This window comes from Solanum lycopersicum, chromosome 1 (assembly GCF_036512215.1).
Source record: "Solanum lycopersicum chromosome 1, SLM_r2.1".
NCBI lineage: Eukaryota > Viridiplantae > Streptophyta > Magnoliopsida > Solanales > Solanaceae > Solanum > Solanum lycopersicum.
The window spans coordinates 75,455,723-75,474,786 of NC_090800.1; the positions used below are offsets into that span (position 1 = coordinate 75,455,723).

The 19,064-nt window shown below is 32.2% G+C and overlaps 1 protein-coding gene across 1 annotated transcript; it reads left to right on the forward strand.

Annotated features, from left to right (window-relative positions):
* The first annotated feature begins 302 nt into the window (after positions 1-302).
* Positions 303-2,256, forward strand: IPT3 (adenylate isopentenyltransferase 3). Its single transcript, NM_001279341.2, has 2 exons — positions 303-450; positions 702-2,256. Exon 2 carries the CDS (start codon positions 726-728, stop codon positions 1,713-1,715), a length of 990 nt encoding a protein of 329 aa, NP_001266270.1. The 5' UTR covers positions 303-450; positions 702-725; the 3' UTR covers positions 1,716-2,256.
* Positions 2,257-19,064: the final 16,808 nt, after the last annotated feature.

Sequence of the window (19,064 nt, forward strand, 5' to 3'; positions counted from 1 at the left end):
CCTGACCTACTAATTTCATGTGATTCGTATAGAACAATGAAAAAGTATACATTTTTCGTTAAAAGGAAAATCGATCTCTAACATATATACCTAGAGTTCTAAACAAGGAAGTTGATATCAACAAGACTGAACGCTAATCGATCGTATTAATTTATTTTTTTTAATTGGCGAGTAAAGTTCAGAGTGGAAGAATGAATGTGGATATAACTTTTTAAGTGCAACTAAGATGTGGCACGTAACAAATACGTCATTGTTAAAGATGCCAAAACTCAATAAATAGGCATCCACTTGAAAGGTTCTGCAGACAATTGAATTAACACCAAACAATACATTTATCTTTTTTCAATCTTCTAATAACCTCTTAGATACATATTGAAGAAAAATACATAAAATTAGTTCTAAGCTCTCTGTAATCGATTTTTCTTTTCAAAGTTCGCCGCATAAATAAAGGTATAGTGGTCATTGACTTCAATTTACGTGGTCGTTTAATTTGTTAGTAACTTTTTATATATTTTATTATCTTTCAACTGTCTGTTTTTTTTTTTTTTTTGTAACTAATTGAGTACTTGATGTTGCAAAAATTAAGTTTCGATGAAATAGACATGTCAAATCAGGATTGTTATATCGACCATTTATTTAATTGTTAGTACGATTGACCACGAATTTATTAACATTTTTTTTCATTCTTTGTTGTTTAACAGGTTTGTAATTAACTTAACACGACGATGAATATTGTGTTACAACATATTGCACCATTTGTTACTTGCAAACATCAACTACTTATTAATTTCCGGGATAGTCTAACGATCGATCCTTTTATTCCCCCTCGACGAAAGGATAAGGTGGTGATCGTTATGGGTGCAACAGGAACGGGAAAATCTAGACTTTCTATTGATCTAGCCAAACAGTTTTCAGCAGAGGTTGTGAATAGCGATAAAATGCAAATTTATGAAGGTCTTGATATAGTAACAAATAAGGTTACTGATAAGGAGACTTGTGGAATTCCACATCATTTGTTATCAATTATTGATCCTAACGAAGTTTTCACTGCCACAGACTTTTGTCAACGTGCTTCAAAAGCTGTGGATTCTATCATAAGTAAGGGTCAACTACCGATCATTGCTGGAGGGTCAAATTCGTATATTAAAGCACTGGTGAATGATGACATTGAGTTTAAGTCCAGGTATGAGTGTTGCTTTCTTTGGATCGATGTAAATTTAAAAATACTACAAAAGTTTGTGTCAGAAAGAGTCGATAAGATGGTGAAGGAAGGGCTTGTAGATGAAGCAAGGGAATTTTTCAACCCTGATGGCGATTACACGAGTGGAATTAGACGTGCAATTGGAGTACCAGAAATGCACCAATATTTCATAAATGAGAATAATAAGATGATTAATGAAAATACTCGGGACAAGATGCTTCAAATTGCCATTGAAAATATTAAAGTCAATACATGCAAATTGGCTTGCTGTCAACGTCAAAATATTCTTAGACTTGAAAGCCAACTTGAATGGAAAATAAATCGACTTGATGCCACTGAGGCATTTGAAAAAAAAGATGGTGAAGCACATCAAGCATGGAATAGGATTGTATATGAACGAAGTACTCAAATTGTTCGTCATTTTCGCGGTGAAAAACTTCTCAATATCCCTCCTCCCCCTCCTCCTTCATCGTCAACTTCCTTCTTGCACAAAGTTGCTACTATGACGCACTAGAAGAATATTGTCCACATGTTTACTATATATATCTTCATAGTGTGACAATATTTGCTAATATCAATAACCTCATCAGTACATATGTTTGAATCTTTGTTCGTACACCCAACATCTTTCATGATCATATATCAAGTCTTGCATGGAAGAATGGAACTACTACTCTCTTGGTTCGAAGTATCTTAGCCCCCTAGCTACATAAAGTTCGAGTGGTGGCAGCTTATATGCGTGCACTAGGTGCGCGCACGAGCCAATTTTTGATACCTTATGCATGTCATTGGGTATTTTTCTTTATGTGGGGTTTTGTTGAAACTTTTTGAATGTCTATGATGTATTCCTATGTACCTAAAATAAACTTTGTAGAACATTTGCCACCACCTCCTTCACACTGAAAAGAAAAAAAAAGAAAAAGAAAAAGGGAAACTAATTAGTGGCATTTTGGATTTTTATATATATTCTGTACTTTGAAATGAGCTGTATTATTCTATATATCACTTTAATGTAAAATCAAAGTACTTTGCATGTATGTACTATATTTTATGTATATGAGGTGATGTCTGAGGGGAAATGCATCGTGTTTGCTTATGATTCAATGAATATCATCAGTGCGCCAGTAAGTCATATATGAATTTTCCTCCACTTTTTATGGATGGTAGTAAAAAATTTATGTAATATGTATATATAATTTATCTAGAAATTGACTAAGTTACTTTTCTAAAATTTGTGTCCCACTCATTTCAAGCATCACCACTATTAAATTCATCATTTTGAAAATCAAGTTCTAACGATTTGATTTATGGAGTAAAATGTGTTCATATACGTGTATAGTACGAAATCAATCGTATGAAGGCTGAGTGCGAACTTGTACACGTAAATCCCTATTCAAATCTTAGTAATTAAAATTATGTTCAAATTATTGAAAGTATCTCTAACTTTTTATGAACGACTTTTAAAAGTGAGCAGTATATAAATTGTGTATCTCTATTTGATATTAATAGATATTGAAATTATATTTTTTTAAGGTAACTCTCAATATGTGTTGTACTCACATGAAGAAAAAGGTGCAGGCTTCATGAGCCCACAACAAAAGTCCATTCATCTCCCGACATTTTTTAGAATTTCAATATTTTGAGTTGATCCACCATGTCGTTAATGCTCAACCTTCAAATATTTGGATTTAAGAACTTTCACCATTAATTCTTGTCGAAGATCGTCTCAAGTTATCCTGCATCAATTGTTAATGAAATGTATCCACCATTTTTTACTATATCCTTCAACTTAGCTAATAGTTTATCTTAAATTGTTTGATTTTGACTTTTTATACGATATCAAATCGCGACAGAGTAATTTTAATTAACTCACACACTGATCTAATTCAACCAAACGTCAAGACTAACAGAACTAGTCGAAATAACTATGGAAAAAAAGGAGTAACAAATTAGAGAAGTTGGATGTTCAATCAATCACACAAGGGCACCAAGAGAATAAAAAAAAAAGGGTACAAAATCAAAGGCATAGAAAATGATTCTTGTAGCACTAAAATTTGGAATATAATAGATAATCATCCCCAATTCTATCATCCAAATTAAAGGACTTGTAGTACTTGTACGGACTTCCCTATAAACATGAAAAGAAGTTACACTAGGTGCATGTGCCCCTATGAATATGCTTCCTAGGGACACTGATTTGACACACTTTCATAAAATTTTATTTTATCGTTTTAGTTTACGTGATATTTTATTTAGTTAGACATTTTTATTATAAAGTAAAAAAAATATTGACCAGAATAATATTTTATTTGATATTTATCTTTTTAAAGCATTTTTATCTTTTTAACTTTAATATCTTTAACTTACAAAAATAAAAAAATATCAATTTATTTTAAAATAAAAAAATATTATAAGTTTTTAAATTTTCTAAACATTTAGCAATTCTCTAAAAAAAAGTTCTCCATATTCCTTTTCCCGTAAATTTGTATTTGATTAATTTTTTATATAAATTGAGATAAAGAGGATATAAAGTATGTATATTGTGTCTCTCCATAGTATTTTTCTTCTTTCTTTGAATCATTTGAAAAGGTAAATAACGTCTAAAATCCGTTTGGTTTATCTAAATAGAAGAAATTGATAAGTATCAAATGCTCAAAAAATGTTTTGATTGTTATAACGGATTACATAAACAAACAATTTTGTGTTTTGAAATTTCAATAGAAGTATTGAACGAATAAGAAGTTAAAAGGTGTTTGGTAAAAAAAAATTGTTGATAAATATATCTTTTTCGAAAGGGTAGAAATGACCTTACAACTATTTATTAAAAAAAATATAAATTTAAAAGTATTTTTATATATATAATAAAGGGTTAATCCATCGGTGACCCCCTAAAGTTGGAATCAATTATCACTTGGACATCTGAACTAAATTTGGTTCATTTTAGACATCTCATGTAAGATCAACGTCCTAATATATTATTTTGACACTTTTTTACATTCAACAAAAATATGATGATGAATGCATTTCACTCGCGAATAATGTGTAAAGCATTAAATTAAATGAGAACACTTGTCATTTTCTTCAAAATAATTTTTAAATAATAAACTATATTTTGTAGAAGATGGCAAATAAATCGATGACACGTGTCATTTCTTTCGAAATAACAACAAAAAAGGATTAAATCATCTTAAAAAATCTTTAGGAGAACATGTCTTACCCACTCATGCTCTTCTCACCGCACACACCCCTTAGAGCCTGTTTGGCTCAGCTTAAAAGCTGGTCAAACTGACTTAAAAGCTGATTTTTGATTTATTTAACTGTTTGGCAATACTCAAAATAACTTATTTTAAGTTGAAAAAAAATTATTTTAAGCCAAAAGTTAAAAGATGGGGTAGAGGTGCTTTTTTTTTAGCTTATAAGCTGTTTTAAGTTGACCACATTTTTGTCTTTTTGCCCTTAATATTTTTATATAATCTCCAAATTACTCAAATAACCCTAACATCTCTTTCTTCCATTTTCCCCTTTTCACGTTTGGCATAACAACTTCAGCACTTTTATCCAAATGCATAACTGCTTATTTTAAAAATAAGTTTCAGCACTTTCAAAAGTACTTTTTTAAAGCTGCTTTTATTAAACCCATCCAAACAGGCCCTTAATCTTCTACCATATAACAAAGGATAGTTATATCTCTTTTACTTAAATATTGTTCAATCCTTCCATGATAAAAGAAAATTTTATTGATTTTATTGCTTAAAAATAATAAAATAAGATTTAATGAACTTCTAAAAATACAAATGTGTACGTATTCATATTACATTGTTAAGTTTCTTTTAAGGAGATTATCTCATTTTTTTAGTGACTTTTTATTTATCCCCAAATTTTCATTTTTCTTCATCAAATTTAAGTCTTTTTTCCTCAAATTAAATTAAGGAAGAAGGGCATCATCCTTGGGAAATCTCGGGAAAAGTTCTAACATTTGAAATCAGATTCCTCGTTTGTAGAATCATCGAATATATTTCACCATGGAGAAAGTTCAAGTTTGAGAAAATGGTGATTGAAAAAATGGGGAAGAAGAAGGAAATATAAAATAAAAATTGGCTAAAAAAAAATCTGGCGCGCGGTTAATGAATGGGTCACATTCACTATGTCATATCAGCAAACAATATTAATATAACACATCAAGGCTTTATAAATAAATAAAATTTTATTCAAATATCTAAGTGAAAATTGATGTCAATTTAAGAGGGTCACTAATGGGTTGACCCTATAATAAATAAGCCATTGGGAGTTATTACATACTTTCAGAAATGAGAATAGATATTTGGGATAAAATAGTAAAAACTTAATCAACAAAAGTGCTTATAAACTAAAGTTATTCTATATGTTGGGGCAGACCAACTTATGAATTTTGGCAACAAGGAGTTTTGATATTTATCAAATATTTTAGATAATTTTAAAAACTAATACTTGAAAGCTAATTTAATTAAGATATATATAAGCTTAATCAAATATTTTTATATCATTCTTTCTTAAATTGATGGAAAGAAAACTTACCATACTTGTTTGACATATGATTTAGGAGTCGTTTAATAGGATATGATGGTACTAGTAACACAAAGAATTTTAATATATGTATTAGCATGGTTAAAAATATGATTGTTTGTTAAAACCTTTTTTTACTGTATTTGTGGAGAGGAGATATATTTGTAAACAACTCATTTTAAATAAAAATATGCAATATCTGTTATGTTTAATACATCAAATCAAATATTGCATTAAAAATAATCTCGAAATAACTAATGGCTCTGAAAGTATACTTAATATATCATATTCAACCCTATTTATATCTCAAACAAGATTTTCGTACATCGAAAACAATTTTATTGCTCCGAAAGTAATTTCGTACTTAATATATAACTTTCCTAAAGTTTAGATACCTAATTATTCCGTTCATATATGAAAAATATTTTATATTTTTGGAATAAAAGTTCATATATAAGGTGTAAAAATGAGAAATGAAGGGGAATCTAAGAAAAAATTGACAAAAAATTTATACTATTTGGTAGGTCCAAATCAAGCATCATTCATAAGACATTTTATGGACCTAATTAATTAAATGTGACAAAAAGACATCCTTTGTTCCTTATGCAAAAGTTGACAAAAAATTTAGCAGTCAAATCATAACTTTTTTTAATAAGTAAGTGGAATTAAAATTTTAATCCCTACCTTTGCATTACTAATCAAAAAGAAAGAAGAAGAAAAAAAGTTTTAAAAGAATACTTCTTTTAAACCTTTCATGAGATTCTTTCTCCATCCTAAAAAAAAGTACTTGCTTTGTCCCCTTAAATGTCTTATCTTGAGTAGCTCCATATACATTAATTTTAAGATTTAATTTGAGTTATTTACGCTAAATATTCTATAATTTTAAAGTGGAAGAACAAATAAACAAACTAAAATAAAATAAAATAAGAAATCCCTATATATTTGTAAATTACATGTTTACAATCTTAGGGAACTTATTCTAATTGTAGGTATATGTTATAGAGTAATTTGTCTTCATTTCTTATTGCGAGTTTTGAAAAATTTATATCTCACAAAATATATATTCACTCTCTTTTTTTTAATCAAATGTGTGAATAAAAATATTAATCTTCTGTCTATATTTCATAAAAATAAATATATAGAACATCTTATTTATAGTTATAACTTATATTTTAATAATATGTATTTAATTATGAGTATACCTCATAGGGAGTGTAAGAGTACGATTTTCATAATATTTGGGTATATATATGTGTGTGTTTGATTTTTAAAGACACTAGGTGTATCCGATTATTTGATCATAAAAAAATTATATTTGTCTTTGTACTCTTATAAATAAATTTTATTTGCTCCGTCATAGTTTTTCAGCATATATATTTGTTCCTTCCTTTAACTTTAGGACCATATTTATTCTTGTATTCAAAAAGAGATAATTATTTTCCTCTATTACGTTAAATCTTCATTTTCCATCTTAATTATTCTATATGATAACACGATTTTCCTCAATTAAATATATTGACTCATTTAAACTCTTTTAATATATATCCATCGCTCGATCCAATAGAAAAAATAAAACTCAAAAAGTTTCATTATTCATCTTGTCCAAATTAAAACCAACACGTGTTATTAAGATAGCATAATAAAAATATGGAAATTGTTAAATTGCATTGATGTGGAGAAATGCAACAACACAATACATGCATATATATTTTACGATGGACAAATAAAATTTAAAAATTACTTTTAATAGAATCGTCAATCATGATAATCAGTCGAATATAGGTATACGATCAAGTCGTATTCATTTTGAAATCACTAAATCCCCGTAGCAAGGATAAGTTGTATGAGGACAAGCACACGAGGTTATTTGTATCTATATATGTTTCTTATCTTTGGAGGACCAAAACAAAAAGAGAAGGTGATTGAGACCACATTTTCCCATCAAAGAAAACAACAATTTAAAGTTCAAACTATCTCATTCCCATAGTCTCAATCTTTGAATCAATAATATAATGCCATAAATGTGCCATAGATTTATCAAACTTTTGTTTTTATTGTTATTCTGTTATGTTTCGTATTGTGTTGGTGATATTTTTTTAGAATCTAAATAAAATCTTTTTTTAAAGTATAATGGCTCGTGTAAATTTAAAGTTAAATGAAAAAAATAAATATATTGTAAAAATAGAATAAGAAACGATAAATATAAAGGTAAGCAACAGAAATTTCATTAGTTTACGAATAAATTATATACTGTTATGCAGAATTCGAGATAATACGAGAAAATATAAACGCGAAAAAATAAGACAACAAATTTACGTGGTTCACTAATAAATTGGCTACGTCCACGGGAAGAGGGGGAGCAGTTTTATTATGGAGAGGCAAGAACAGAATACAGAATAGGGTTTGTCATAGCGTCTATATATAGTGCTAAGCTACGCCCTAATAGGCTTGGGCCCAAAATACAGAATTGACAGATAATTAAGCGAGACCCCCATTCTTTCTGCTGTAACGGGTCCGATTCAAGGCATTCAACAAATCTCCACCTTGACTTGAATTCTCCAAACAAATTCTTCAGACGCACTATGATAGTGCCAGGCCTTTCCCTCTTCCTCAGAATTGCCCCGCAGGGCAATTAACAGCTTCTGATGTTGAGCAAGTCCAAACAGTGTTGAAACTTGCTCTATGGAACCGGCTTTGTGAACATATCAGCAGGATTATCAGCAGTTCCTACTTTCTTCACCTTGATTCTCTTCTCACTTCTCAGAAAATGATACCTCACATCAATATGCTTGGTTCTCTCATGATGGACTTGATCCTTGGCTAGACAAATTGCGCTCAAACTGTCACAATACATCGTAGCCCGATCATGATGCAGACCAAGATCACTAACCAGCCCTTTCAGCCAAATCCCTTCTTTTGCAGCCTCTGTCAAGGCCATGTACTCCGCTTCCGTAGTAGACAAAGTCACTGTAGGTTGCAAAGTTGCCCTCAACTGACGACAGATCCTCCAAGGGTAAACACATAGCCAGTCATCGATCTTCTTGTGTCAACATCTCCAACATAGTCAGAATCAGAATAGCCAGTAACCAAGCACTGAGTATCACCTCCATAAATGAGACCAACGTCACATGTACCTCTAAGGTACCGGAAAATTTCTCTTCACAGCCTGCCAATGTTCTCTTCCTGGTTGTCCCATGAATCTGCTCACTACACTGACTGCATGTGCTAAATCTGGCCTTGTACAGACCATAGCATACATCAAACTTCCTACGACACTGGCATAAGGGACTCGTGACATATACTCCTTCTCTTCTTCTGACTGTGGAGCGAACATGGCAGTGAGATGGATATTGGCAGCACTGGGGGTATCAATAGGCTTAGATGAAGACATGTCAAACCTCGCCAAGACCTTCTGAATGTAGCTTCTCTGTGACAAGAAAAATTTCCTTCTCTCTCTGTCTCTAATGATCTCCATCCCTAGAATCTTCCGAGCGGCTCCCAGATCCTTCATCTCAAACTCATCACTAAGTAAACCCTTCAGCTTCTGAATGTCATACTTCTTCTTTGCAGCTATCAGCATATCATCTACATAAAGCACCAGATAGATGAATGAATCATCCTCGAGCCTATTGTAGTAGACACAACAATCATATGAGCTATGAGTATAGCCCAACTTCACCATATAGCTGTCAAACCTTTTGTACCACTGCCTTGGAGACTGCTTAAGTCCATATAAGGACTTCTTCAACTTGCAGACGTGATTTTCCTTCCCTGGAACTTGGAAACCATCCGGCTGAGTCATGTATATCTCTTCCTCCAACTCTCCATGTAGAAACGTTGTTTTTACATCAAGTTGTTCAAGCTCCATATTCTGATGTGTAACTATCGCTAGTAACACTCGGATGGAAGTATGTCTGACCATTGGTAAGAAGATCTCATTGTAGTCCACTCCCTCTCTTTGGTTGAAACCTCTGGCAACAACCCTGGCTTTATACTTGACTCCTTCTGCTGGTGATATCCCTTCCTTCTTCTTGAAAACCCATTTGCAAGTAATAATCTTTCTCCCCGAAGGCTGTATGACCAAATCCCATGTCTGATTCTTGTGTAGGGACTCCATCTCATCTCCCATAGCAGCAAACCATTTTTCAGAATCAGGACTTAAAATGACTTATTTGTAAGTAGACGGCTCAGATGTATCTACCTCTTGAGCAACCTGCAGTGCATAACCCACCATGTCCTCAAAATCATACCTCGTAGGTGGCCGAACTCCAACCCTCCTTGGCCGATCTTGAGCTATACTCCGATGGATATCTGATGGCATAGATTCTGGAATATCAGTTTCTGTCTATGGATCTTGATTCTCCTCTTCAGGTTCTTTCAAATCGTTCTCGTTCTGAATGACTTGAAACTCCACTTGTTTATCAAGACTCCCAGTTTCTGACGTAGTTGTAGGCTTCCCAATGGTTCTAAGCAGAGAACTTTCATCAAAGACAACGTTCCTGCTCATAATAACCCTCTTTTCTGCTGGAGACCAGATTCTGAAACCTTTCACTCCATCTCCGTAGCCCACAAATACTCCCTTTTTAGCTCTTGGTTCTAACTTACCTTCACTGACGTGATAGTAAGCCGTACAACCTAAAGCTTTCAGATTTGAATAATCAGCAGCTTTTCCTGACCACATCTCCATAGGTGTCTTGCACTGTATGCCTGTTTTTGGTCCGCGGTTAATCAAGTAGCAAGCTGTACTAACCGCTTCTGCCCAGAATCTTCTATCTAGCCCAGCATTAGAGAGCATGCACCTTGCTCTCTCCAGAAGTGTTTGATTCATCCGCTCAGCTACACCGTTCTGCTGTGGTGTATTTCTGACTGTACGATGTCGAGCAATCCCTTCATTCTTACAGAATTGATCAAATTCAGACCAGCAGAATTCCAACCCATTATCAGTTCGCAACCTCTTGATCTTCTTCCCTGTTTAATTTTCCATCAAAATTTTCCACTCCTTGAACTTCTGGAAAGCTTCACTTTTATGCTTCAACATGTACACCCAAGTCATCCTTGAGTAGTCATCAATAATGGACACAAAGAATCTGCAGCCTCCCAAAGACTCAACACAGCATGGACCCCAGCAATCAGAATGGATATAATAAAGTGTACCTTTTGTTCTGTGAATGGCCTTTGGAAACTTGTTGCGATGTAGTTTTTCAAAGACACAATGTTCACAAAACTCTAGGCTTTTAACCTTATGACCAGCAAGAAGATCCTCCTTTGACAGAATTTGCATCCCTCTTTCACCCATATGACCAAGTCTCATGTGCCATAACTTAGTTATATCATTCTGGTGAACTTCTGACGATGCAATATGGGTTGAACCTGTAACCATGAAACCTTGTAGAAAATACAAAGTACCACGCATGACACCTTTCAAAATCAGATCTGAACCCTTCCAGACCCGCAAGACTCCATCTTTTCCCGACCAGCTGAATCCTTGCTGTCCAAAAGACTGAGAGATATCAGATTTTTCGTGATCAATGGAACGTGCCTGACCTCATTCAATGTGCAAAAGCTACCGTCATGTGTCCTTATCTTGATCGAGCCTGTCCGAACCACCTTGCAGACAGAACTGTTGGCCATCGAGGTGCTGCCTCCGTCTACCTGCTCATAAGTCGTGAACCACTCTCTCCTAGGACAGATGTGATAGGATGCCCCAGAATCGAGAACCCACACATCTGAATGATGAGTGTGCTCATCCGCAACTAGGGCAATGTCTTCTTCAGAATTGGTGTCTTCTTCAGCAACAGCAGCAGAAACTGATTGTTTTTCCGATTTCTTCTTCTTCTTCGGACAATCAAATTTCCAATGTCCCTTCTCCTTGCAGTAATTACAAAAATCATCCGGCTTTGCACCCTTCGACATCCGCTTCTTTTTCTTTCCGCCGTTTTTCCTTCCCTTTCCGCTGCTGGTGAACAGACCGGAAGGCTGTATGTCTGTACTTGTGCCGTTAGCCTTATGCCGTAATTCCCTGCTATGAAGGTTCGATCTGACTTCTTCCAGTGACACAGTATCTTTCCCAACAATGAACGATTGAACAAAATTCTCAAACGATATTGGGCGAGATACTAACAGAATCAGGGCAACATCTTCATCCTCGATCTTCACATTGATATTACGCAATTCTAGTAACAAAGTATTCAATTGCTCTAAATGTTCCTTGAGTTGTGTACCTTCAGCCATTCGTAAACCGAATAGACGTTGTTTCAAAAGCAGCTTGTTGGTTAGAGATTTTGTCATGTACAAACTCTCCAGCTTCAACCACAGACCAGCAGCAGTCTCTTCATCCGAGACCTCCGTGATGACGTCATCCGCGAGACACAATATGATTGTCGAGTGCACCTTTTCCTCCAAAATCGCCATCTCAAGAGTAACGACGGCGTTCTTGTCTTTCGACAACGGCGCCCAGAAGCCTTGCTGTTTCAACAAAGCCCGCATCTTGATCTGCCATAAACTAAAACTGTTCCTCCCTGTGAATTTGTCAATTTTCACGTTCAAAGCAGACATCTCGAATTATCCAAAAAACACCAATTAACCGAGAGGCTCTGATACCAATTTGTTATGCGGAATTCGAGATAATACGAGAAAATATAAACGCGAAAAAACAAGACAACAGATTTAAGTGGTTCACCAATAAATTGGCTACGTCCACGGGAAGAGGGGGAGCAGTTTTTTATGGAGAGACAAGAACAGAATACAGAATAGGGTTTGCCATAGCATCTATATATAGTGCTAAGCTATGCCCTAACAGGCTTGGGCCCAAAATACAGAATTGACAGATAATTAAGGGCCCAATACAACAACATTGCATACCGTCGGGCCGGGAGCGACTCCGCCCCCCCCCCCGACTCGCTGACCGAGCAGCGAGACCCCCGTTTTTTCTGCTGTAACGGGTCCGATTCAAGGCATTCAACATATACTTTTTGTGAGTTTTTGAAATTATAACTTGTGTCAAGTATCGGTCACCAGATACATGTATATGACACGTCTAGATATATGTATATGACATGTTTTGATATATGAATTTGAGATATGTGAGGTCAAAATTAGATGTACGTAATTGTTTCAGATTAAATATATCCAAATAGATAATTCACATGTAAATCTGTCTTTTGATTGCCTCTCTCCTCTCTCACTCGTCTCTCCTCCTATGCATTTGTATTTAAGAATGTATCTTATATTCCAGATACATGTATCTAGTGTGATTCACATATATTATATGGGATACACTAACTCTCTCGCTCGCCTCCCTTCTTTCTTGCTCTCGCCTCTCTCTCCCTATGTATTTTTACTTCAGATTGTGTATAATATCTCAGATACATGTATATAATGTGATTCACATATTTCTGAGATACACATCATACTCTCTTGCTTGCCTCTCTTCTATCTCGCTCATCTCTCTCCCTATGTATTGGTATTTCAAAGTGTATATAGCAAAAATATACGTATCTAAATACATTTAACTTTGAAATCTAATATGAAAACATGTAATTATTTCAAATAATAAGAATAATTAGTAAATGTGATATGTATTATGTTTGTGTAATTAAATAGTTTCTCCTGAATATAGCTTATTTAATTTGTGAGAATATACAAATATGACCATATCTAGTAATTATTTGATTGATACCGGTAAGTTTTTTTCTTAAATATGCTTATGAGTTATGACAATTCAATTCTCGCCCACATACAAGCAGATACGTTGTGGGTATTTTATTATTATATATATTAGCATAAGAGATGGTTTTAACCAACTACTATATATAAGCTAAAATAACAATCTATTACTACATCAAAAATAGTTTTTAGTGATAATTAATGAACGATAGAAGTTTATTTGTCGTTAAATATGTTTTTTAAGTATAATTTATATAAATCACATAGTGTTAAGAGCTAATTACATTATAGAATTCATTTAAATTAATGAAATAGGATATATCACTGAACTTTCGAATACATCAGCAGAAATCCAAATACATACGGGAGAATGCATTTGAGAAAGGAGGAATGTATCTAAGAGAAAATAGGGCATCTAGATAATATATTGGAGGAATGTACCAAAGGAGGGAGGAATGTATCCATAAGGGAAGCGGTGTATTAGAGAAGGAGGGATATATCTGAGAAGGAGATAGGAATGTATTAGCGAGAGAGGAGTGATGTATCCGAGAGAGAATTTTTAAATTTTTTTAAATGATAGTAAATTGTAGAGATTGTGGTAAAATAAGATGTGTATTTAAGTAATTTCTTCTTCTTTTTAAAGGTAATTACAGGTGATAATTTTATTTTAGCACTCTCTATAAATGCTGCTAAACTTATAGCTACATTAAATCTAATAACAATTAGCTAATATTAGTAAAAAATCCTTAATGTGCATATTTATTACTATTAAAAGTTATTTTGCAAAAATTACACTCAATAAGAAATATGTAAATTGCAATGACGATTGGAATTGCAATATATTGCATTGATAGGAAGAAGTGTAATCACACATGACAGGCATAGACATTTTCATTTTTACGATCGATAAATAAATATTGAACATTTATTTTTAATAAAGTCATTATGAATCGAATATAGGTGGTACTTTCAAGTCATATTCATTTTGAAATCACTATTAGATCCACATAGCAAGGATAAGTTGTATGAGGACAAGCACACGAGGTCATTTGTACAACATAATGTCCTCTAATTAGTCTTTGTATATATCTATCTATATATCTTTCTTATCCTTTGGATGACCCAAAAAAAAAGGGAATTGAGACCACATTTTCCCATCAAAGAAAACAACAATTTAAAGTTCAAACTATCTCATTCTCAGTCTCAATCTTTGTATCAATAATGCCACATATGTGCCATAACTTTATCAAACTTTTGTTTTATTGTTATTTAACCTATGGTTTGTATTTTCATTGGTGATATATTATTAGGATGTAAGTTTTATCATTAAACGCGAAATACAAGAATAATTAACAGGTTTTCTTTTCAAATTCTTTAAAAGTAGCGTGCATGATTAGTTTTATTTGAGGTAAAGACAAATATAGTGGTTGTTTGTTTTCATCCCTTGTAATTTTGTCTATTAATTATACGAGTTTGTAGTGTGGTCTGTATCAAAAGTAATGACAGATTCTAAAATGACTGTCTTGTTCAATATTTGAGTAAAAACTATATAAGTTTGTTTCTATATATAATTATGCATATTCTCAATTATATGTAACTTTTTGTACTTTATTATTTGATGGGAGTAAGTTATTTGTAATCTTGTTCAACATTATTTCAAGACACGTATGTACTTCTTGGAGATGTTAAGAGTTTTGATTTATTGCATAGATGTTTTGGACTTTGAAAACATACATGGTTAGATTTCAAGATCAACATAGATCACACATTTTTAAAGATTACTTTGACTTATCAATTTTTTAGAGTCTCACAATCTAATTATTAATATGAGATTTTTGTTACTTTGAACTTTTATCATTTATATATTAAAACATACCTCAAACTGATTAGGTTAATAGTTAATTGTTTTTTTTTTTACCTGGATTATCATCATCTACTCAACTAGATGTTTTTTGATACATAGATGGTGATAGTTTAGATAGGAAACGGAACAATTGATGGTTAAAATATGACTACTCAAATGTATAAAGAAAATAGAAAAAAATCAGCTCATTATCAGACAAACATTCCTACCATATTTACTGATTATCTCTACAGTTTGAAATAATTACATATTATTTCACTAATTAAAATGATTTGAAATAATTACATATTATTTCACTAATTAATAATATCATATCAGACTTCAAGTCAGATACACTAGATACATATATTTTTGCTACAAGTTAAGAAGCGAATGAGAGGATGAGAAAGGCGGGGTCTAGGAGGACCTAAGACAAATAACGAGATCATGGGCTTTATAATCGGAGAAAGAGAAGGGGCGTGGTTGGCGTGTCAATAGATCGGTGGGAGAATCTGTAGTAAGGGGGGGGGAGGGGTGACCCGCCGAATTCACATAAAAAATCACCAAAATGATCACAAAATACATGCGAATCAAGTAGATACATGTACATGTATCTAGGATACCGGTTACAAGAGAGGCGGGCGAGAGACGAGAGTGACAGGCGAGATATGAGAGAGTCCGATACATGCAAATCCACTTTGATATAATGTATCTAAAACAAATTACACCTAATTTTGATCTCATGATACATACAAGTAATTGGACGCATCAAGTACATTATATCCATAATCCAAATCTGATAAGATTCGTAGTATTACAAACTAGTATGAATCCAAGTAAAACCCAACGGATGATTGGGTCAAAATAGCAGATTGGGCCCAAAAGGCCAAAACCTGTTAGGTATGCCTCAGCTGCTTCCTGCCAGGCCAACAAGCATGGACCTGGAAATTACGGATTTCTTCATGAAAAGCAACAGTCAAGGCCCATATGAAGTGCATGCAAAATGTGTACCGATAAAATTGTATATAATGTTTATAGAATAAATTTTAGGAATAGCAAAGATAAAAATTGAATTAGCTCTATAGCTATAGTTTCGCAATGGAACATATAATTTGTATAAAGTTCAATGGTTTGTATAAAAATTGCAACGATTTGTATGAAAGTTGTGGCGGTTTGTACGGAAATTGCGTCTGTATATGCATATATTCTTGATGTTAGGCTAGAGTGGCGAGCGAGACTAGGAGAGAGAGGAGAGAGTCGAACGAAAGAGGTAACTTGTATATATATATCGTTTAGATAATTGTCTACATGTAACTACTATGTATATGTATCAATGATTGTGTTTGTATATATGCATAAATTTGAATTCACATACAATTGAATTGAGTACATTTGTATTTGTATATCAGATCTCTCTCTCGCTCGCTTTATAAAAAAACATAATTGATACAATTTTGTATAAAGCGAGAAAGAGATTATTAAAGACAAAAGAGAACTGGACATAGGTAAGAGACATATATATTTGTATATGTAGTTTTTTTTATCACTTTATACAACTACAAACACAATTTATACATTTGCATTTGTATAAAGTGAGAGAGGCGAGCAAAATATGAGTAATATATACATATATACATATATCTGCCACGGATTGAGATGGAAAGTCTCTTCTTTTTTTCCTTCAAAACTGCCACGGATATACATGAATATATCTGTGCGTCTCACATATATACAAATATATAAGTAAAACATAATCTGAACGGATATACATAGTGATACATGTGGATATACACCACGTATATCCATGTTTACCACTACAACATTGAAATTCCTCTTCTTTTTATGATTACAACATTATAATTTTGGGAGAAAAAGTATGTTTTCTTCAATTGCAAATTATTGATTTGTGTTGAAAGTGTGTTTAGAATCTAGAGAGCAAGAAAATTATTTTTCCACATTGGGGAACTTGTTTAATCATGCCTTTTGGCTAAACAAAGATTGTGGCTGACACTTTGAACTTGCAAGATTTTTATTCAAATTTGTATGAAGAATCGTTTTGTAGAGTAACTTCCACATTGATTCCTAGTTGCTTTTTGGAGGAAATAATTTTAAGGTAGTAGTGCACTTATCCTATTGAGTGTAGTTCTAAACAAATGTATATTGAGGCAAACGGCATTCTAATTAGATTGCGTTACGTTACTCAAATTATTTTAGACATTTCTTTAGTTTTCTTAAGATTTTCTCTATTTTGTGCTTATCGTTGATGGATAACTTATTTCATTATTAATGTCTTATATATATGTGTGTGTGTGGAGAGAAATATTAAAAAATCCTTGAGTATTTATCGCAAATTATTAGTTTTGTCTTCAAACTATTAACAGCCTTAAAAAACTCATCTGCTTGAATAATTAAAATTATATACACTCCTAATCTATCATATAACATAACAAGTGGTTTCAAACTCATGTAAGAGTATGATATTCTTAATAAAAAGTTGAAAGAAATGCTGAAAACACTCTGAAACTTGGCGAGAATTTAATGGTATATATCACTCATTTTGTAAGATCTGAATTTATTTAAGGCTATAGAGTGTGTGTATGTATGTATGTATATATATATATATATATATATATATATATATATATATATAGGATGTGGACATAATTTGATAGTTTGCTAACAATAGTAATTTTTTTAAGGGAAAATTTCATATATGCCAAACTTATTAGATTAAATAACATTATATGAGTATAGTTTACCTAATTACTTTATATGGGTATAGTTTAGTTATTTTAGGTATCTTTAATTTTGTATATAATTTTTTTTATTTATACAATTATATTTTAAAAAGTGGTTTGTAACTGAAGCATTAAATATGCTAACAATAAATTTAGATAATGCCACAATTTTAGGAAAACGTCCTTTTTTTTAAGCTAAACGTCCAAATTCAAAAAAAAAATTCTCTATATATATATGAACTTACCTTTTTTTGTATATTTATATATGTACATGAATATATTAGTTAAACTCCAATAATATATAAAGTTAATATATACTAACTTCAATAATTTGTATATAACTACTACAATATACAAATTATAATGGCATATGATATTTTCCCATCTATATAACTAAATCCAATTACTTTGTGTACATATGTATATAAAAAAAAATAATTAGCCTTTAATATACAATTCCCTACTACCAGCTATTAAAACAGATATGTACATATCAATTTTTGTATATGTATATAAACTTAATATATACTAACTTCAATAATTTGTATATAACTAATAGAATATACAAATTCTAATCATATATAAAAAAAATCATCTGTATAACTAAGTCCAATTACTTTTTTGTATATTTATACAAAATACAAAAATAACATAAATATGCAATATACTATGTACAATCACTAAACATGCAATTATACTATATACAATATTTAAGTAATATTTTTTGTATATTGACATCTAATTAACCAAAAAATTGTATCTAACTTAGTGTTTTAATACAATACCTCATAAATATTATGTTCTTCAGATCCGACAACTTCAGAAGCATTTTCCTCTGATTCAATGTTTACAGCTTTCCTCTTTCTTCTTCCTTGTACTATTTTAATTCATCTAGCTTTGACATTGTTAATAAATTGTTGAACTGCCGTAGGGTTTTTCTTTGATCTAAGTTCTTCCATTGTTTGTTCTTGTATAACTTGATTTAATTTTCCCAATGACCCTACATCAAACCTAAAATCTTGAGTTAACCCCATTGAAAACGATGGTAAAATGTCAACAACATTGACATGCAAAG

What these genes read in the sequence shown, in the direction of transcription:
- IPT3 (NM_001279341.2), top strand. Translation starts at nt 726, where the DNA reads ATGAATATTGTGTTACAACATATTGCACCATTTGTTACTTGCAAACAT.